At 50.1% G+C, this 20,631-nt stretch overlaps 1 protein-coding gene across 2 annotated transcripts in view; it reads left to right on the top strand.

Moving 5' to 3' along the window:
- The window catches only part of LGR6 (leucine rich repeat containing G protein-coupled receptor 6), a 123,724-nt gene extending 104,153 nt beyond the window's left edge, over nucleotides 1-19,571 (top strand). For both annotated transcript variants that reach the window (XM_072028540.1, XM_038168435.2), the window contains 11 exons: nucleotides 322-393; nucleotides 1,243-1,314; nucleotides 1,479-1,547; nucleotides 2,539-2,610; nucleotides 5,438-5,503; nucleotides 7,682-7,753; nucleotides 8,948-9,019; nucleotides 9,355-9,480; nucleotides 11,591-11,751; nucleotides 16,582-16,662; nucleotides 17,056-19,571. In XM_072028540.1, coding sequence (XP_071884641.1) covers nucleotides 322-393; nucleotides 1,243-1,314; nucleotides 1,479-1,547; nucleotides 2,539-2,610; nucleotides 5,438-5,503; nucleotides 7,682-7,753; nucleotides 8,948-9,019; nucleotides 9,355-9,480; nucleotides 11,591-11,751; nucleotides 16,582-16,662; nucleotides 17,056-18,293 — 2,101 coding nt within the window. In that variant the 3' untranslated portion in view covers nucleotides 18,294-19,571. The remainder of the gene's footprint in view (nucleotides 1-321; nucleotides 394-1,242; nucleotides 1,315-1,478; nucleotides 1,548-2,538; nucleotides 2,611-5,437; nucleotides 5,504-7,681; nucleotides 7,754-8,947; nucleotides 9,020-9,354; nucleotides 9,481-11,590; nucleotides 11,752-16,581; nucleotides 16,663-17,055) is intronic.
- Nucleotides 19,572-20,631: the final 1,060 nt, after the last annotated feature.

Raw genomic sequence — 20,631 nt, 5'->3', positions numbered from 1 at the left:
GAAGTGCATTTTGTATGTTCGTTTCCTGTCCTGTTTCCTAGCCTGTAAAACCCTAAGTCCCTGTAGTCCTGCTGTGTTAAGTAAAGTGACTTACAGATCACCAGACTGCACAGAATAAATACAGCAGAATGAGGTCTTTGTCCTGCCAAAGAACAGATCTTGTTCACTTGCTGGGCTGATGCTCCAGCCAGGACAGAGCCTACACATCTTATTTTATGTGTGTTTTTTAAAGACTCTCTGCTTTTAAAAGTGTTGAGAAAAAAATGGCATCTCCAAGCCTTTCTAATGCATTAATATCAAGATGTTTGTTTCTCCCAACAGTGGTTTTCATAACAACAACATCAAAGCTATTCCAGAGAATGCGTTTGTTGGGAATCCCCTCCTCCAAACAATGTAAGAAAATTAAACAGTGTTTCCTAAATCCTTATGTTCCCTGGAAAGAAGCGCTTCCTGATGTCTTTGGTTGGGATTTCTGACGGTTTTCAACTGACCACAATTTGACATTTGTTGTATATAGGCTAATGTAAGCTGAATTCAGCTCCTTCTCAGCTCTGCTTCAGCTTTTCTGCCGCAGGTTCTCCTTCACCCTCAGCTGAATTCTACAGCAGTTAACAAGGCTGATAGCAGTGAGGGAAGGATAAATGGGAGATCTGCACAGAAACCGTGCAGATAACAGGATTTTCTAATCCCTGGTTGACATCTGCCTGTACCTTTTCCTTGCATTCAGAACTCATGTCCCCACTGGGTCTGCCTATCTGAAGTCTTTCACAGTCAGTTGGGAGAAAGTGCTTCTTCTAGGAGGTGATACAACTCCTCCTAAAACTGGATGGATCCTACCAGAGTTCACTTCTCTCCACTGACTGTGACAGGTAGGAAAGATGCTGGTGCTGTGCATATGTAAGATCAGAGGAGGTGTCATTAAGTGCAAGGTGTTTCCCAGCAGGATCACAGCACTACAGAAGGATTGAAGGAGGGCATTGCATCTTTGTAGCCTGCCTCGTTCAGCAGAACCCTGAGGGACCCTTCCAGAGCAGCAGGATTTGAGACCTCAGATAACCAATGTTCAGCCAAAACAGGCTGGTGGGAGAGCCTGGGGATATCTGGAAAAGAAGGGTTCCTCATAGAATGGCTATAGCAATTTCTGCACAGCTTACTGCTAGTTGCTCCAAGGCTCTTGATCTGTAATAGCATCTTCTCCCGCACACACAGCAGAATCTAACAAGTTACTCATTTCCTTTGCAGCCATTTCTATGACAATCCCATCCAGTTTGTTGGACAGTCTGCTTTCCAGTACTTGCCAAAGCTACACACTCTGTAAGTTCACCAAACACATCCTCAAAGAGGTAACGCACTCCTCTGGGTGCAAGGAAGCAGATTTGCCACCGTGACATTTGGGAGCAGTTGGGTCTGGGACCTCGGGCAGCTGCACTTGCTTCTGGGCCCTCTGCCCAACTCACTTCACCCTCATTTCTCTGCAGGTCGCTCAACGGTGCAACGGACATCAAAGAATTCCCAGACCTCAAAGGCACCACCAGCCTAGAAGTTTTGTGAGTGGCAAATCTCTCCCTTTTACCCTGCTATTTGTGCTCTTCCCTCTTCAAGGCGGTCCAGGCTGTTTCAGCGAGGACAACTTTTGCAGTGCTCTGCCTCTCCCTGGTCACTCACCTCTCTGCTTCGTTTCACCCCTGTGGCTCCTGAAAGCAGCTTTCTTCTCCGTGAGTTGCTCTCTCGGTACTGTTGAGCATTCTCTGATCTTTTTCTTTCTTTTTTTTTTTTTTTTATTTGATTATTTTCTTCCTTTCCTTCTGTGTCTGTGAAGGAATGAGCCTTTGGGTGCAGTGCTTCAGCATGGTCTGTTGAGATCCAGTGCCTCGCTGCCCATCCCAGCACTGGCAGCACTGTGCAGGGGATGAAAATATCTGCTGTGTTTGCCACACATCTGCTGCCTGGGCCAAAGGCTTCCACAGCTGGTCTGGCCCTATCCTCACACCACCAGACCCAGGAGATCAGGCACCTGGAGGACATGCTGCCTCCAGCCAGCTGTGGTTCTCCTCTGCAGGGCACTGGTCCACGAGCTGTGCTCAAACTTGGAGCACTGCTGAGCACTTGGGCCCAGGAGTGTGCCCTGCCTGGCCATGCCTTGCTGCAGGGAGCCAGGGACATGCCATCCATCCCCCATGCACAGGTTTCTGAGGCAGTTGTGGCTCCAGGCAGATCACCAGTCTGAAAAATGGGAAACTGGGACAGCAGAGTGTGCCTTGGAGGTCACAGCCACCTGCCCTGGGCATGGCCAAGGACACCAGTGAATTCAGTACCCAGAAGTGTCCCAGAATTTCTTTCAGGCACATTCACCTTTACCGGGTCCAGCAGCAGTGCCCATTTTCCACGTCAGTTCTTGTTTCTCTCTGGGTATTTCATTATCTCATTGATGTTGTCTCTCCTGCCACCATGTGGGGCTGGTAGCTGGGCTTGTGGGTAGCAGAGTCTGTGCACTGGCCCTCACCAACACCATTTCTTCTCTTTCTTCCACTCCTCTAGGACCTTGACCCGGGCAGGCATCCATTTACTCCCCAGAGGGATGTGCCAGCAGCTGCCCAGCCTCCGAGTCCTGTGAGTAACATAAGTTTCTCTGTCCTGCCTTGTCTTCAGAAAAGCACTGCCAGAACCCAGGCTTTCTCCTTGTCTAGCGCAGGGGGACTAGCTATAGATCATCCCATAGTTCTTGTTCCTGTTACCTTTCCCATCGTGAAAACACCATCTTCTTGGATACTACCTGGGCTTCTGCATGTTCTTGAACTTGTTTGCCTTGTCCATCCCAGTATAGCCCCAGTGTGATGCTCTGGATGGCTGTAAGCAATAATGCACAGCCACATTTGTCTCCTGCTTGCTCTGCACCAGTAGGAACTGTCTGCTCTATGCAGAGGGTAGAGAAGGTGCAACGGGCACTGGATAAGAAGAGCAGCAGCATTTCAGATATACAAATCACAAAAAACAGGGTTAAGTCACATTTCATACAATGTCTTCCTGCCACTGTGGCTCCAGCAAGTGCCATCATCTTCACACCCTAGCAGAGAACACACCTGACCAGGTGGAGACCTGCAGGGCCTCCTGGCCCCAGCTGTGGTCCTTCACACAGTGCAGCAGTGGCAGATTGGGGTTTTTCTCTCAGTCTCTCCATTGCTTTGGCCCTATCTGCTCAGCAAGGCACTGAAGGATGCTGAGTGGGAGAAGGTGCTTTTTTCTTAAGCTGGCACATGATGAAATCAGCTCCTCACTGACTCCTACATCTTCTCAGGAAGCGCACCCCTCATTCCTGAGGTCCCCAACCTTTTCTTCAGTCAAAGACATCCTCAGGAAGTGAGTCATGAGCCAGATTTATACAAGTTTGGAGCCTTAGGGCAAGAAGGAGGCTTGCCTCTCATCAGTCTTTATACAAGCAAGCTGAAAATGAAAACAAGTTTGTTCCAGGAAAGCAACAGGAGTGAATTCCTGATCACAGAAGTTGGAAACAAGAAAAGAAGCATAAAAATAAAAGGATACAATTTGTAACTTAGCAGATCACAGCATTTTGGCTCCAGCTGTCCCTGTAGGGAAGATCTCTCAGCTTTAGACATCTGGACCAATTCAATGGACATCTTGCCACCAAAGTGTAGCCTTTGGAATGGCCCAGGCTGTAGGGTCCCATGTGCTCAGTTTATGTTTGCAAGTTATCAGCCTGTAAACCTTCACAGCAGAGCCTGTACTTCATGTCTGCCCCTCCTTGTGAGCAAGCTTTTTTTGGGGGACACCCCACCTTGCTCCTTCTTCCTCTTTCCCAGTTAATTTTACTGACATTAATTGCAATGCTTTCAGAGTTTGGAGAGAGGGCATATGGGCCAATGTTTGTGAGTGTTTACATCTCTCCTGCCTTTGAAATGTGTTGGCCTTCTGTCCCTTCAGAGCTAGCGGTTGCTCCTGCTGCTTTCCCCCATTTTAACAGCCCCTTGGCGGTTCGTCAGGTTAACATTACAACCGTGGCACATCTGAACAGAGACGATATCTTTAATGCCATGTTTCTGCCGCCCCCCTACTGCTCACCTCATGCTGCAGATTGTCTGCAGAGATCTTGCACAGTGGCTGTGGGACCCATCCTATGAGAACCAGTGAGAAGCGGCTGATGCTGCAGCTCTTTCTCTGCACTTGGGGACAGTCTCCAAAGCCAAACACCAAAATTTGGGTTGGTTTTTCCCTTCCTTCTCCTTCCCACCACAGAACACTTGCAGGGAGGGGGATGGCAAAATAATAATAATAAAACAACAATAATTTAAATGTTTTAGTAGTAAAATATTGGCAGAAATATGGAGAGTTGGAGGAAAGGCCAGGTACAAATCTTTCCCCTGGGACACCTTTCCCTTGAGCAGCAATTCAGGCCCTGGCACTGAGGAAAAGAGATGATTTTAAGTGTTACCCCTCACTCAGCCCATTTTGGCTTTAATAAATTCATATCAAAGCTGTGCCAGGATAGTTTTTCCTCTGCCTACCGAGTCACTCTGCCTTGGACATCCCACAGGGCCATGCAGGAGCAGGAACAGGAGTTTGCTGGGAATCATTTTCAAGTGGCAGCACTTGAACAAACAGGGGCCAGGGATGCTCAGAGTCATGTACAGACATTGCCTGTACCATGGTCCTTTCCTTCTCCCTGGGGAGATGCAGGGAAAGGCCAAATGGAGCGATAGGCAGGCAGGTTTGCTGCGCCAGGAAGGAGGCAAGGCAGCTGGCTGGCTGCTCGGCTGGCCAAAACCTCCCCAGGCTCTGAAAGCACATCTGCAGCTTTTGTGCGCTCACCCATCCACAGCAGCAGGATGGGAGCTCTGGCACAGGAAAGCACGGCTGTGCACAGCAGAAGTTGGCAGGGATGCATTTCACGGTTGACTTGGAGCTGGGGAGGAGCATGGCCTTGAGGAAAAACCCACCCCCAGCTGTAGAAGCAGCTCCTACGGTCTGCAGCTTGTGCTGGAGGGAGCTGGGCTGGGGCTGGGTGAGTGGGTGAGCCACAGCACAATGCTTGCAGAGCACAAAGATGCTCGGAGCCAGTGTCAGGTGTGTGCAGAGTGCAGATCTCCTCGCCTGGGGGTCCTGTTCTCTTAGCTGTGCTCAGTGTAAGCCATAGAATCATAAGAAAGAATTATAGACCCATCAAATCATAGGATCATAGGATGGTTGGGTTGGAAGGGACCTTAAAGATTATCCAGTCCACTCCCCTTCCAGAAGCAGGGACATGTTTTACGAGGTCAGGCTGCCCAAAGCCCCATCCAACCTGGCTTTGAACACTTCTAAGGATGGGAAGCCGTCATCCCTCCCACTCTGGCAATACTTGCTTCCCAAGAGAGGGCTCAAGGGCACTCTCTTTTGATTTATTTTTTTCCCTAACATTTCCATGCTGATTCCTTCCCTGCAGAGAGCTGTCGCACAACAAAATCGAAGAGCTGCCCAGTTTCCACCGGTGTCAGCGGCTGGAGGAGCTGTGAGTAGAGACCTTGCTTGCACTGTGCTCCGGGGCAAAGGGGTCACCCCTGGAGGGAGAGGCAGCCCCCAAACACAAAATCCAGCCATCATCCAGCACTGGAAGGGCTGAGCACTGTAACTTGCTGTTGGCACTGCAAATGGGACAGAGCTCCACACGTTGCCCTTGTGCAAATATAGAATAAAAATACATTCCATGTGCATAGGAGCTTAATTCACTTGAGGTTTTTCAGAGGCCTCAGACACGGCAAGCAGAAGTAGGATGTGACAGCACTGACATTTTGCTTTGCTAATTTGAGTTCCAGACATGAGCTAATCAAGAATGGGATTTATCCCATTCCATGCCATACCATAAACAGCTGCTTCAAGGAATGGTCCCATACCATAGGTGCAAAGTGGCTCTCACCCACACTGCTTAGGGCTTGCCACTTCGTGGAGGAGAGTGATGCTTTGTTTATGAATAGCACTTGATCTGGGTCTCCTCTGGGCCCTGGGACGCACCCCCGTTGCTCCAAGACGCAGTTATTCATGCTCAGTTTAAAGTGTCCAGAGACCTGAACCTAGAAACCCTGCAAACCCAACTAACAGAAGTTCTTGCCCTTTTTGAGGAAGTATATATATATATCACGAATATATATATATATATATATATCAAAATAACAGACTCCATGCTTTTACAGAATTCTGCAATCTGAAAGAATTGATGTGTGGGAGCAGCATCCCCACAAAAATACCACGAGAGGCTGTCCCTGCTCCCTGTAACACCCCAGCCTGCACAGCCAGAGCTCATCCAGCCTTTGCAAAGCCAGGCATTTGGGCACTGTGAAATCACAGGAAAACTGGAGTCGCACAGCTCTTGCTGCCTCTTTGGGAGCTCTGAGGACAGAGCTAGATCTGGAAGTATTTTTATTTATAAAAATAGAACATGTTTTAAAAAATAAAAGAAGTATCCAAATAGCGACAAACTTCCAGAATTCCAAACCTGTAATTTTATGCACGGTACCTAAATTTCTTCTTACGGTATCTCATAATATGCCAAGTTCAGACTTAACATCAATATAAAAGCACAGTAAATCCCTCTTTCAGTCTACTGAAGTCAGACAGAGTGTGTTTTAAATCACATTTTCTTACAGAATAAGAATTTGAACCCTTAAGCCTATTGTTATCATCTGTAAGACCCACTCCCACCTGATACCAGCATTCCTGCTGGGAAATAAGCTGAAAATAAGTCTGGTGGTGCAGCCTGGTATGCAAACATACTGTATGTGCCAGTCGCTCTGCTGTAGCTGCCAACGTGCAGGTTTTTACCTGCAACATGCAGGTGGTCCCTTGCAGCTAAATATCCTTGAATTATTTTTCACTGACTTGCCCCAATACTCCTGCTTCTCTCTCCCACTCAGTGCCCCTCTACCTGAGACCCCCAAATTTGTGCAGAGCTCCCTAAGCCCTCTCATTTGAAACCCTAACTAGAAGGATGAGCAATGCCTTTTTGGCTACATGGGACACTGAGAAACCACCAGTAGATTAGATGCAAGAGCCTCAAGCTGCTGCCTCTGAAATGCGAATACATGACCAAGCACCAGCTGTATCATTACAGCCATTGCTTATAGGTCCTTGTGAGCAAGTCTGAGATGATTCAAGACCATTTCTGAGTCTGAAAGGCAGGCTAGCTACCCAACAAATGCTCTGGGTAAAGTACGAAGCAGTGGCTGTTGCCCCTTGCAGAAGGTCACGTTTCTGCAGGTCAGGGAAATCACAATTTTGAGGAACTTAGAAAAAAAAAAAATATTCTCCTTCCTGAAGGTGACACGGGGTTGTGTTTGCTGACTGGTTGGCTCCAAGCCATCCTCTTTGGCTCTGGAGGAGGCAGGCACAGGGTGGAGTAGAGCAGGGAACCAGTGCGGCTTTGGAGATAAAGGGGAACCGTTAACCAGTGTGCATCAAATGCCACTATGGCCTCAAAAGAAGAGGTTGTCTGGGCCCTGGAGCTGCCCATGGGAGAGAATGGCTTTGAGCTGCTTTGTTCCTGCTCTTTGCCCCTTGAAATAAGAGCAGACTTTCCAGACACAAATGACTTCTACTGTGATAGTTTGCTTCTGCTGCAGAGGGACAAAGATCCCCATGAAGTATGAACGCTGCCTTCAGCTATTTTCTCAGACCAGTTTCTGTTTTTTTTCAGTGGCCTCCAGCACAACAGGATCCACGAAATCAGAGCAGACACCTTTGTGCAGCTGATGGCCCTGCGCTCCATGTAAGTACCACATTGATGCATGGCAGGGATTTACCCCAGTGTGCATGAGCTCTAGCAGCCTTTTCCCTATGCAGCCTAGTCCTGGACCATGCAGGAACACTCCTGGGCCTCACATCAATGCAGAGCATTTCATTTAAGTAGGAATTGTCTCCATAAAACTCAAAGAACATGTTAGTTGTACTAAGTGCACACAAGCATGCAGATACCATACGCACATAGTGACCTTGCAATAGACAGCTCACTTAAGTGCTTGGCACCTTTCAGAAGCTAGTAAAGCTTTGTAGGGTGTGATTCTCTCTGAGATGTATGGAAAGAGCCCTTCAAGTGCAGATGGTCTTTATTTACTGTTCTGCTAGGCAGTGAACTGAATCGCATAGAAGCTTTTTCCCACAGTGCAGCAATTTGAGTGTCATTTAATAGGCCATCGTTCCCAGAGATCCGTGTGTGTCATGGGACCACAACTGCACAGGAACATTCACGTACTACATGGAACACCACGGGCAGCACACAAATGCAAGCATGCTGCTGTCACAGGACAGTCACACAACACACAACTGAGCATGTGAGTTCTAGCATTTGTCTCTGGGTGCCTGTAGGAAAGGTTCATCTTACCCAGCTTCAGCCTTATGCGGTGTGACACACACCTGGGCTGGCACCCTGGCTCCCTTCTGCATGGGAGAGATGTAGAAAGATGTGGCAGGTTGCTCATGTAGTCAGCCTTAGAAGGAGAAGAAATGGTTCCTGACATCCTGATTCCTGTCTGCTTATGACAGAGGGAGGTGAAACCTCTAGGTTAGATGGAAACAGAGGGTATGAGGTTATTGAGGTGCTTCAGTGAATCCTTTCCATACCCGTCCAACTGCACATGACAGGCAACGTGATCAGATGGCCTTGGTTCAGCTTCCACACAGCTCCTGAACTTATTTGTCCTTGTCTGGATGCCCAGCAGCATGACCACTTCAGAGATGCTCTGGCACTAAGGGCAGACCAAGAAACCTGCTTACTCTGTTAGAAACTGCCCAGATACAGACTCAAACATTTGCCTCCAGGGAGCTGCAATGAGACAGAACTCGCTGCCAACCAAGGGACTACAGATTCCACACTCATTTGTGTCAAAGCCCTTGCCCAGGCCAGTGTCAGCAGCTTCACTCTCCTGCTCTGCACCCCTCTTACCTGCCTGTCCTTGCCTTGCAGAGACCTGAGCTGGAATTACATCCAGTTTATTCACCCTGAAGCCTTTGTGACGCTGCACTCGCTCACCAAGCTGTAAGTTGTGGTGATATTTCTTCACCAGTCATACCTGACCTGCTGTGGGGGCTTCCCCAGGGAAAGAGATGCGTGGGGCAGATATGTGCACAGGGAAGTAAACATCACACGGAGCTTTCAGCATGGGCCTTAACCCCTGCCCCTCATTTCCCCCAGGGATCACAGTAACCCCATTAACTCCAGAGGACCCTGGGCTTGTGCAGCACCCAGCCCCATTTCAGCCACACATTTTGGGAAGAAAGCAGGAGAGACAGCGTGCCTCTCTGAGCCGCTGATGGCTGAGATACCACCAGCACAACCTGACCGCGCTCTACCTCTCTGTTTTTCTTTCACAGGGACCTGACTGACAACCAGCTGGTCACGCTGCCCCTGGATGGTTTGGGTGGACTGACCCATCTGAAGCTCCAAGGCAACCCGGCGCTCTCTGAGCCCTTCACCAAGGAGAGCTTCCCCAAAATGAGGTACTGGTTGTGCCCTGGGCCTTGTTCACTCTTTCCCTTCTGGCTCTTGATGCAGTCTGTATTTGTTTATATCAATCAGCCTCCTGCTTTCCTTGTTTATCTCATGCTTTCCTCCATCCTTTCAGGCCAATAGGTTGAGGAAGCTTCATCTGCTGCTAACAAGCCTCATCTTTCAAAGTCTTCCATGGGAAAGCGATGATGCGCTTCTGGGCCTGCCACCCCCATCCCCAAACGCACACACACAAGCGGAAAGCGTGGAGCAGGCCCAGCTCAGGGCTTCTCTCAATGGAAAACATTCCCAGAAGCCAGTCCTAGCTAATGACATCCAGCTTTCCTTCAGTAAACTCTGTTTGTGTGGCCGTGTCTTGTCTGCTATGGATTAATGAGGAGCCCGAAGGGGTCAAACAGAGCAAGACAAGGCTGCAAAAAGCTTGGAGTACAGTGCTGCACCGCAGACTCTGGCTCTCCCTTCCCTATCTTAGCAGAGGGTCTCCAGCACAGCACATAAGGGGCCTACTACAGTGCAGGTGACTCAAATTTTCCCCAGGTAAAGCCATCTTCTGCATGGGTCTTCCAGGCAGTTCCTTGGGAGCCAAGGATGCATGAGCTGATGCTTCCAGCCATCCAGTACAAGCTGAGGACTCCCAAGGCTGGAGCTCCTCACCTTTAGGCACCTCCTCACAAGCCACTGTATCAGTGCTGGGCTTAACAGCTCAGGTCTTGTGCAAAGCATTGATCTGTCACTTGGGTTTGCCTTGGCAGTAGTGCCTGCAGGGTGTTCTCTTGTGACTGTTCTGACTCATCATGGCTGGTATCTGCTGCATGACTGCTTTCCAAATGGCAGGGGATCCCAGAAGCTTCTAGAGGGCTTTCCACACCCATGATGGCAGTCCTCTGAGCAGAGTGGGTCGAATTCAGCACTTCCAGGAGCATTCCTCCTCTGAACCGATTCCACTAACATCTGCGGGGCTGGTTTGGATTTCTACCAGAGACACCAAGACTGAGGGAGTGGTGCATTGAAGCAAGCCAGGCCATAGACCCGTTAACATTCCCTAAATTTTGGGGTACTGCCACTAAGTATTTTTATTCTTAGGACATATGTGTGGAGGAATCATCTGAGAAAGATTCTTAACCATCCCGGCAGGATCTGTACCTCCCTACCACCTTTCAATAATAGGATTTAATTTGGAGCTTATAACAGGAAGCAAGCTTGTATACAGAGTTTCCATAGCGTCCCGGGGCTCAGCCAGAAATGTTTGGGAACTTAAAACAAAAGCATATTTTTAGAATATAGAGTTTCACCATATTTACTGATCTTGTCAGAAAACCTTAATTGTCTAGAAAACCTGAGGTTCCTTTGACTTCATCGGCAGTCTTTCTGGCTTTCAGCAGAGAAGCAGGAGTTTTCTATCTTTGAAGAAGATGCAACTTCTCACAGACAGCCTGGTATTTCATCCAGATGATGTTCAGCTGCTGTTTAATTAACCTTGTAATACATACTGTAATTGACAACAAAGAATTCTACTTTCAGGGCAACCAGTCAGTAAAATAACTTGCTACATTTAAGACACCTGAGATTCCCCTGCCCTGACTGGCAGGGGTGAGCCATGGTCATGGAACTAGAGCCTGGAGGTGCATCTCTGGCCTTCGGCAACAAGCAAAGAGGGTCCTTGCACTTGCTTAAGCTCTTAGGAAGCTCCTTGTCCTGAACAAAAGAAAGGATGTTCAGCAAAATGATGGTCTTGGGGTAAAAACTGAAAACTTCACATGCAGAGGTTGTGCTTACGGCATATAGCTAGCAGGCATGGGAGAGCAAGGTTATGTCAGTCTATGGAGAACCACGCAAAGGTTTTGAGGAATTATCCAGGAACTTTAGTGGTTTCCAAACCTGGTGTTTGGTGACAAACAGCACCAAAAGTGAGGCAGCCTGGAAGCACTGTGGCATGATTAGGGTCCACACTATGTCCTGTCTGGAGTCCCTTTCAACATAGAAAAGTCCTGCTCCTGTGTAACCATCAGCCATCAGGTTGGCCTTTGACACATGAAAATTAAGCACAAAATGCAAAGCAATAGTCAGGTCACCTAAAAGTTCTGCTTTCCCCCTTCGCAGAGTCCTAGAGGTACCTTACGCCTACCAGTGCTGTGCCTATGGAAGCTGCAGTGGCTTCTTCAAGGTGTCCAACCAGTGGGAGGCAGAAGACATGAGCCCTGAGGAGGAAGATCCCCACAAGAGGACCATGGAATTCTTTCCAGGTCATGCTGATAACCACTGTAAGTAGGAATACAATGAGCACAGTATAGGGCTAAACTATGCGTGGCAGAAGTGGCTCCACAGTTGAAGCTGAACAGCAGTTTCTGTTCCAGTGTCAATTTATTCTGTGCTCCAAAATGTACTTCTGCATAAAACCCCATGAAATCTGTTGCACATGGCTATCCGAGGAGCGTGCAAAGCACATCTCCTGCACCCACAGACCCACAGCACATCGGCAGCTCCAAGATGAAATCTGGTCTGATCCCTTTACAAGGGAATCTCAGAATAACACAAAGAAAATCATGAGCTCCTTTGGCCCCTCTGTAACTGCTGGAGAGTGGAAATATCATTTCAGGACACAGCTTGGATGCTGTATTTGTTTATATGTTTGTGTAAATATAGAGGCCACATGCACTTCCAAGGTCTGAAACGCCCTGTAGGCAAAACCACATCATGCTTGGTGCCTGCAGGAGATGGGGAGAGGACCAAGTCCCTGAGGAGTGGTGCAGCTGCACTTTGCCCACATGCTTCTGGGAACACCTCACACCCAGCCACAGCCAGGGGATCTGTGCCTCCTGACCCAGCCAGCGAGTGAGTCACAAGCCCTGCGTCCCTCGCTCCTGCCATCTGCCCTGTCCTGATCCTTCATGGTCTAAGAATAAGCCTTAGCAATGTAAAAAGTCCAACCAGAGGCTAGCAAGTGTGATTCCTACTTGCATGATATGGCTTCAGGAAGCGTGGTAGACTGGTGGTTGTGCTGGGCAGACAGCACAGAGGAGGCCTATGTTAAGGTCATTGCTGCAGGAATTTCTTTGCCGCCGGGTTAGTTTTTCCATAATTAATGCAGCCCATACTTTAATGATCCTTGTGCATATAGTTGGGGTGTTTGCCCAACAAATTACAGTATCTTCAATGAAACTGTGAAAAGACCTGATTTGCAGCCAGGGACCATAGTGCTGCTTACAGACCTGGTCCTTCTGGTCACCAAACGCTGAAGCGATTTGTTGTCTTAAAGCACACACTGTCCTGGCCCTGACAAGCGACCAACACCCTCCACAGGCCTCTAAACCAGTCTCAATCCCATGGATTATATGTGTGCTCAGGAGATATTAGGACCAGAGGGGAATGCTGAGTGCTTCTAAAATGTGCCAGATGAGACTCTTAACAGCTCGTAAAAGCCCACATTTTCAGATGTTAAAGCACTGGGTTTGTCTGAAATATCAAACCACAGCCGTACAAACATGGAATGCAGAAGAACGTCCTTTCTCGCTATGCACAGCTTTCACGGATCATTCTCCCTACCATTCAGCAACACATGGGCTATTCTTGGCGATTAGGGTTTTGTGATGTTGCTGTCTTACTTCATTAATTGTTGCTTTATTTATGTTCCCAATGCTTCCTTTCAGATGGCCACCAGTGGTATTTAACTCTGTTATATGAGTTGTGTAACAGTTCCTCCTTAAGGAGGAAAAAAGCTCCCAAACATTCCTTCCCTGCAAGAGAGAAAGTGGCCTCATTACAAGAAAATCACTCCGTTTTTTTTTTTCCCTGCAGTGTACACCAGGCTTGTCAGGGCACTTGGGTGCTGTGGGAGAACTTGAGAGGCATGGGGCACGCTTCCAGATAGCCAGACCCTCTTGTCCTCGCGTAGCGTTTCCAGCAAGGGACTGAGGACCCATTTACAAAAAAGTCCATAGAACCTCACAGCTGGATGGTGAGAGGTGACTGGTCCCAGACCAGCTGTGTGGGGATGAGAAACGGGTGCTGCCCCCAGCATATCCCAGCCATCAGCCAAGCCCTGTGCCCAAGCGAGCATCTGAATTCCAACTGCAGGGTGCAAGAGGCTTCATGTGCCAGGGCTGGCAGCTCTCTCCCACCCTCCCAGGGCCCTGGAGATACGGGAACACCACCTGCCACTTGGGGGACACCACCCAAGGTTGTCCGTTCACGTCCAGCTGACAGCCACCTGAGGGCCAAAGGAGTGTGCTTAGCGTGTCATCACATCACTCGGTCACTTTGTCACAACAGATGTTTCCAAAATTTCTGCTGCTTGGATTATGCCTTTCTGGATTATGCTTGGTGGCCTTTAGCAGATGCCCCTGACCCGAGCCCGTCCCCTGTGGCTGGGCAGCAGCCCCGATGGCTCGGGGGCTCATCACACAGCAGGGCCACCCTGCGCTCTCTGGCTGATCCCTCCTGCCACCCTCCCAAAACTGGCTGCAGAGGGAGGACAGGGAAAGTGCAAATGTTCCCATTGCTGTGGGGCACTTCCTTCACTGTCCCAGCACCCCCTTGGGGATGACTGGTTTGAGGATAGAAAGGGATATATTTACTTAAAAGCATATGTTTGCAATAAGGGAACAAAGCTACAGAAGAGAAGAGAACACACTTGGATGGTTATCCTTGACAATAAGACACTGCTTTAGTGTCTAGCATCTCCATTAGCTTGTAAAGCCATTTAACTTCTGCAACTGTTCAGCAAGTCCTGGAGGGCCCTTAGAGCTACTCATTTCCTATTTCTGTCATTCAAGAAGGTTACTCAAGTACCCCAAAAGTACCTGTCCAGGCCCCTTGCAGCCACCCATGCCCTATCTCCGAGGGAGAGAGCAATTATCTGCAAAACCCAAGCGGTGCTGCCCTTGCTAAGGCAGACAATACAAAATGAGAAGAAGCATCCAGACCAATGTTTTCTATTCTACCCTTTTTCCAGCAATTCTCCTCCTTTTCCTCCCACTTCACTGTTCCTATGGCCTGCTGGGAACCATTAAAACTGAAAGGACAATACTAGCAAAGTTGTTTTTTCCACAAAGCCTCAGAAAGTGGAGGTGCTGTGGCAAAATTGTAATAAATAAGGGCTACTTCAAAAACAATACAGTCTGCCTTGATAGAACAAAAAAAGTCATTTTTAACTATCAACAGTTTGCAGGCTGGGGGAAATACTGATTTCCAGCAGAGAGAGGTACATTTTCTGCTTTGAATCCTGCTGTGCTGGCCAAGGATTACTCTGCAATTCACAGCTAGCTCAGTAGTCCAGGCAAAACAAAAGATCACTGCCTTCACCTCATGCAAATGTTTAATCTACACTTAAAATCATCCCTTGTGCATTCTGGTCCTTTGAAGAGAAAAGGGATGGGGGCAGATTTTGTTTGAACATTACCATGGGATGGGTGGCGGGGGGGGCACAGAAAGTGCAAGTCTCCACATTGATCTGAGTATTGGGGCTGCACATCACAGCCTCTGCACTGTGGATGGAAAAGACACTGGAGATTTATAAGACTATAAAATACAAGGAGGAAATATTTTTCCATCCCACTGTGAGGGTTTTCTTGCCAGACTCCAGGACAGCAGTAATATTTCAGCTCATACAGACAGATTTAAAAAATGGCATTTTTTTTTCCAAAGCTCACTTGAAGTTGAGAAAGCCACAATGCTTGTCAGGAGGCACTAAAGATAGCGCGTTATTTGTCATCATTCTTTAATCAAATAATCCCAGTCATGTTTTCAAGCACAGGCAGGGGGCAGATCTCATGAGAGGCACCACTTCAAAGCAAAGTAGGCATCTAACCCACTTCGGTTAGCCACATCTTCAACACTGTGAAAACTCACCTTCCTGGGGAGCTGTCACAGACAGGCTGGGTACAGCATCCATCACAGCACCCGATGCAGAGTTCATTGTACAGCCACAGATCTGGTCCAAGCTCCCTGGCTATCAGGCGAGCAGAAAACACCAAAAAAAAAGTCTTTCCCCTTCCTCCTGCCTGTAGAAAACCTTCCGTCGTTTCCCGCTGGGAGCAAAAGGCTGTGCTGGTGCCATGGGTGGGGATGGTGCAGCGGGACAGCAGCTGTCCTCACTGTGCCCTTCCCAGTGCTGTGAAACTGCAGTGGTTTTAGAGAGGGAACAGGAAACAAAGCAGAAAAGCATGTCTTGGAGTAGACTAGGAGGATGCTATTCTCCTTGGTGGTGACCTACACCATGATTTTGGCCCACAGGCACATGGAAAACATATCTGAGATCTTGCCCAATTCTCTTCCAGCAGCTTCTCCTTCAGCCAGGGAACCTCCATCTGACCCTAGGAGCACCCAAGCCCTGCTCAGGGTGCAGCTCCAGAGGGATGTGGGTGCTGGCCCAGCAGGCTGGACTCTGAGCACAATGCCATCTGGTTTCATAAATCCCATGGATCCAAAGGCTGCACGCATGGAGCATCAGTCTGCCTTTAAGCAAACCCAGGACTGGGAACCTCCAGGGTTGCAAGCACAACACTACAGTCTCAAGAAATCACAGGCTATTAAATAAAGCAATGATGCTCTGTCTTTTTTCTGCTGAGCCATTTGGTAGCAGCAGTTGCTAACAATTCTGTGCTGCAAGTAGAGGCTGAGAGTTGTCTTTGAACAGAGCTCCAAAGTCCTGGTTGATGAACTAACATCGGACAAGGCCTTCCCAGAGAGCTTCCATTTACGAGATGCATTTGAAGGCTTTGTTTTCTGTAACCACATAGGCTAGAGTATTTCTTTATTTTTTATACAGCATGCTGGGAGGAGGGATCTGCAAGTCACACAACTCTGGGATCTGGGGTTCTTATGCTTCAAATGTTGGGAGTAGCCTAAAAACAGAGGGGTTGGCCACACTGCAACCCGCCAACATTTACAAAACATCTCCATGCCTTCTTCTTCCCCAGCAGTGACTGCGGGGGACAAACTGGGCACCAGCGGATACTTTGAACAAATGGGCTGGGAAGTGGCTGGGAAGGTCTATGTTGAGGACAGGCAGTGAGAAAAGCATCTGGCCCAGCTAGCCCTGATGGCCCTGCTCGTTCTTCTTCAAGCAGTGTTTCTCTCTTTTTTTCTCACAGATGACCTAGATGCGGATGATCTCCAGCTGGATCTTGAGGAGTCAAAGCTGCACCCCACTATTCAGTGCACACCCAGCCCCGGTGAGCAGCCAGGGAAACCTTTTTCTTTGAACACAGCTGGACTCCTTCAAGCAGCTCTAAATCCCCAGTCTCCCACAACCCTTCTTGAAGTGTTTCACAGCCATGAAGACCACAAGCCTGAAATGCTGGGCTCTGGCCAGTCTGGGGACAAGTGAGGAGGACAACTTCCTTCTCCCACTTGGATGTAACTGCCCTCCTACAAGGAGGAAACAAGGGCATTGTATCCCTGACCAGGGGGGTTACTGTTGGATGCTCCTTTCCAGCCTGTGGCATTCATTAGGCATTGGGCTGGTGGGGCCAGGAGAGGACTGAGACTTGGCCACTGCTCTGAGCAGCACCGCTAGAGCAGCGTGGCAACTTCTTGGTTTAACTTTGGGTTTTGTTTTCTTTCAGGTCCCTTCAAGCCTTGTGATCACCTCTTCGAGAGTTGGATCATCCGCCTGGGAGTCTGGGTCATTGTTCTGGTCTCGGTGCTGTGTAACGGGCTGGTCATCCTGGCTGTCTTTGCCTCTCCCAGCTACCTCTCTCCAGTTAAATTCGTCATCGGCTCCATAGCTGGAGCCAACATGCTGACCGGCATTTACTGCAGTATGCTAGCCCTCGTGGATGCCCTGACCTACGGCCAGTTCGCAAAGTTCGGCGCCAGATGGGAGACTGGCACGGGCTGCAGGGTGACAGGGTTCCTGTCGGTGTTTGCCTCCGAGGCTGCCATCTTTCTGCTGACGTTGGCTGCGGTGCAGTGCAGCATTTCAGTCTCCTGTGTGCGGGGCTACAGGAAGGCACCCTCCCTAGGCAAGGTCAAGGCCGCAGCCCTTTGCTGCCTGCTGCTGTCCTCCGTGGCTGCAGTTCTGCCTCTTTTCTCCATTGGGGAATACGGAGCATCCCCTCTGTGCCTCCCGTATCCCATCCCAGATGGGAAAACTGCCACCCTGGGCTTCACTGTGGCCTTAGTGATGACAAACATGCTCTGTTTCCTGACTATTACGGGCACCTACATCCGACTCTACTGCAACCTGTTGAAGGGGGAGTTCAGCGCTGTCTGGGACTGTGCCATGGTCAAACATGTGGCCTGGCTGATCTTCACCAACTGCCTCCTCTACTGCCCAGTGGCCTTCCTCACCTTCTCTTCCACGCTCAACCTCTTCCTCATCACCCCAGAGGTCATCAAATCCGTCCTCCTTGTGGTCCTGCCCCTGCCCGCCTGCCTGAACCCCTTGCTCTACCTGCTCTTCAACCCCCACTTCAGAGATGATCTCCGCCTGCTGAGGCAGAAAAGCCAAGACAAGGGGAGCTACCCCCAGTCCTGCGGGGTCGACGACATGGAGAAAAGTTCCTATGACTCCACCCAGGCTCTGGTGAGCTTCTCTGACATCGACCACATATTCGAGACACCCGATCCCCTGGGAGTGCACCCCATCCTCGACAGCTACAGCTTCCCCTCCATGACGCTTGTCCCCTGCCAGCAAAGGGTGGGCACCAGGGGGAAGGAGAGGGGCTACTCCGAGCACTGCCCCTGCCTCAATGACAGTGAGGTGCTGATCGCTTCAGAGAGCCGAGATCCAGCCGGCAGCAGCCTCCGGATAGCCTTCTTCCCCTCCCCGCCCACGCCACCCTACACGTCTCACTTATAAACCTCGGAGTAGCCGTGCCCAACAGCCCCACAGCACACACTGAGGGCCAGCCCCAGGGCTGGGTGGCCAGCAAGGTGACAGCAGGCTGCTCCGTGTCAAGCACCAGTACAACCCATCTACCCTCACCCCCCCAACATATACGCCTGGGCAACAGGCACCGCACCGCCAGCTGCCACTCGCCTGGGAGGGCTCCAACCGAGCTCCAGACACTCAGGGCTGGCCAAGGGAGGAGGCAAACCCCCTGCGCACGTGTTTCCCCTACTAGGGACTGTGTGGGAGAGAGCCCCACCAGCTCAGGAAATGGCTCAGGGAGAGCCTCCTCCTCGTCATCCTGACGCACCACGAGCCGGGAGGAGCCTGCAGCAAAACCGAGCGTGTCTTCTCGAGGCAAAGACATCTCAGCAAACAAAAGCCATTGCTCTGTGGCAGAAGTAATGTGGAAGTGGCTGTCTGTAATGATACGGCCACCCACAGGGACCCCAGGCCTTGTCCTCCAGGGTCTTCTGCAGGCCCCGCAGGCCCCTGGCAGTGGGTTTGTGTCTCCCTCACACCATCAGCTGGAAAAGCAGAGGAAATGGGTTACAAGCGGTACACTCTGTGTGCCTGAGGTTTGGATGGCTTCCATGTTGGGAGGCTCTGCCTCACCCACCAAGAGCCTTGCCATTAGGCAGGACCCACGCTTTGAGTCACTACCAGGAGCTGGGGATGCTCAGCCCTTCTGTCAGTCTGGCCTTCCGTGTCTAACAATGGGTCTCGGAACCCCAAAGCAGCCAAATCCAAATTCCTCCCCAGAAAAACCTACGTGTTTTGCCTGAGGTCACCTGGCCAGGGTGCCCAGGGGACACAGGGCTCCCTCCATCTTCATTGCACTCTCCACCTTCGCACGCCTGGCTCCTGGTGAGGTGCAGCAGGGATGGGGCCCGGCTCATTCACTGCCCCCAAACCTCACTCCTGCAAGGGGCTGACAGTTGTGGGGTACATGGTCCCCCCCACAGAACAGCCAGTCCCCTATTCTGAGGAGGGAACAGAAATCAGCTTTGTGGGACGATGGTGTCAGGAGGACACAGGCCACTGTGAACAGCCTTGAATTCGCTCCCTGAAGCTCAGGGATCTCCCAAATCCATCCTCTCCATCACAGTCCCTCCCACTGCTGCCCAGCACAGCAGAGAGCCCCACGGTCAGAGCTCAGGCTCTGGGCAAAGCTTTGGTTCTGCTGACATTACTGCAGCTGTATAAGTCATTCATTCCTGTGAGATAATAAATGAGCCCCGTTGCTGACCAGTGGCTGGTTTCTGTCCTCTTGCATGTGAAAAGCACCTTGTTGGTCATTCAGCAGCTGTCTGCCTGCCTCTCCCGGACAAACCAGGGTTGACGGGGCTTGGATGTTTTCTGAATTGCCTGAGTGAAGGCTATGGAATTGCCTTGTGTTCACGGGAGCTGGCACCATCCTCACCATCCCTCTTCTTGAGAGGGATGAGCCAAATCGCCTGCCGTTACGCAGCAGGATCACAACACCAGTGTCCCTCTCTAGACCCTGTGGCCCCCTGGCTTTACCCACTGATATGCATCTCGACTGCATCTAGTGTTTGAGCTCACAAGCAGGATGGAGTCTGCTGCACGGCAGTTTAGGGACATCATAGAAAAGGGTCTTCTATGCAAAGACACGCTCCCCAGCCAGAGCCTATCTCTGCTTCCCATCTCTGCCCATGAGCCCTGTAGTCTTATACTGAGAAGAACGACTCAAGAGATCAGCAATAAATCAGAGGAATGAGGTCCAAAACTTAAGAGAATGGGAACCACAAATTTAGGTACAAAATCCAAAGCTCTGCAATGGAGTCTAGGTGAGAGCTATGAAAAGTAAACCCTGTTGTAGTACTCGAATCCTGATCCAGACTTCTGACATCCTACGGATGATCAAAATCAATTCTCATGCTCATCACATTAAAAATACTAGAATACTGGAAGGCAGCTGTGTTTGCTGGAGAGGCATGTCAGGGGACATGCAAGCAGTACCTGCCTTCTGTGACTGGTGCCAGCAGAGAAATGGCACGTGCCCTGCGAAAAGCTGTGTTGTACAAGGACAAGGTACTTTTAGGGGAAGGGGATGATGTATGCAATGAAGAGAAGGAGAAAGAACTTTAGGTCTGGGCTCCCTCCCTGTAGCAAGATAGCTCCTGGGTGGCAGAGGTCTGGCTGCCAAGCAGCCCCAGGGCACAGCCAGGGTGTCACAGCGTTCTTTGGGCAAGTGAAGCTGGGCTGCAAGGCCCAGCACAGTCAGCGTGATAGCCTGGGTGGGTGACCCCTGCTCGGCCGGTGGTCCTGGGCCCCTCTGGCACAC

This window comes from Anas platyrhynchos, chromosome 27 (assembly GCF_047663525.1).
Source record: "Anas platyrhynchos isolate ZD024472 breed Pekin duck chromosome 27, IASCAAS_PekinDuck_T2T, whole genome shotgun sequence".
In the NCBI taxonomy this organism is placed as follows: Eukaryota; Metazoa; Chordata; class Aves; order Anseriformes; family Anatidae; genus Anas; species Anas platyrhynchos.
Note: the sequence above shows the minus strand (reverse complement) of the source record. Positions and strands in the feature narration are given on the sequence as shown.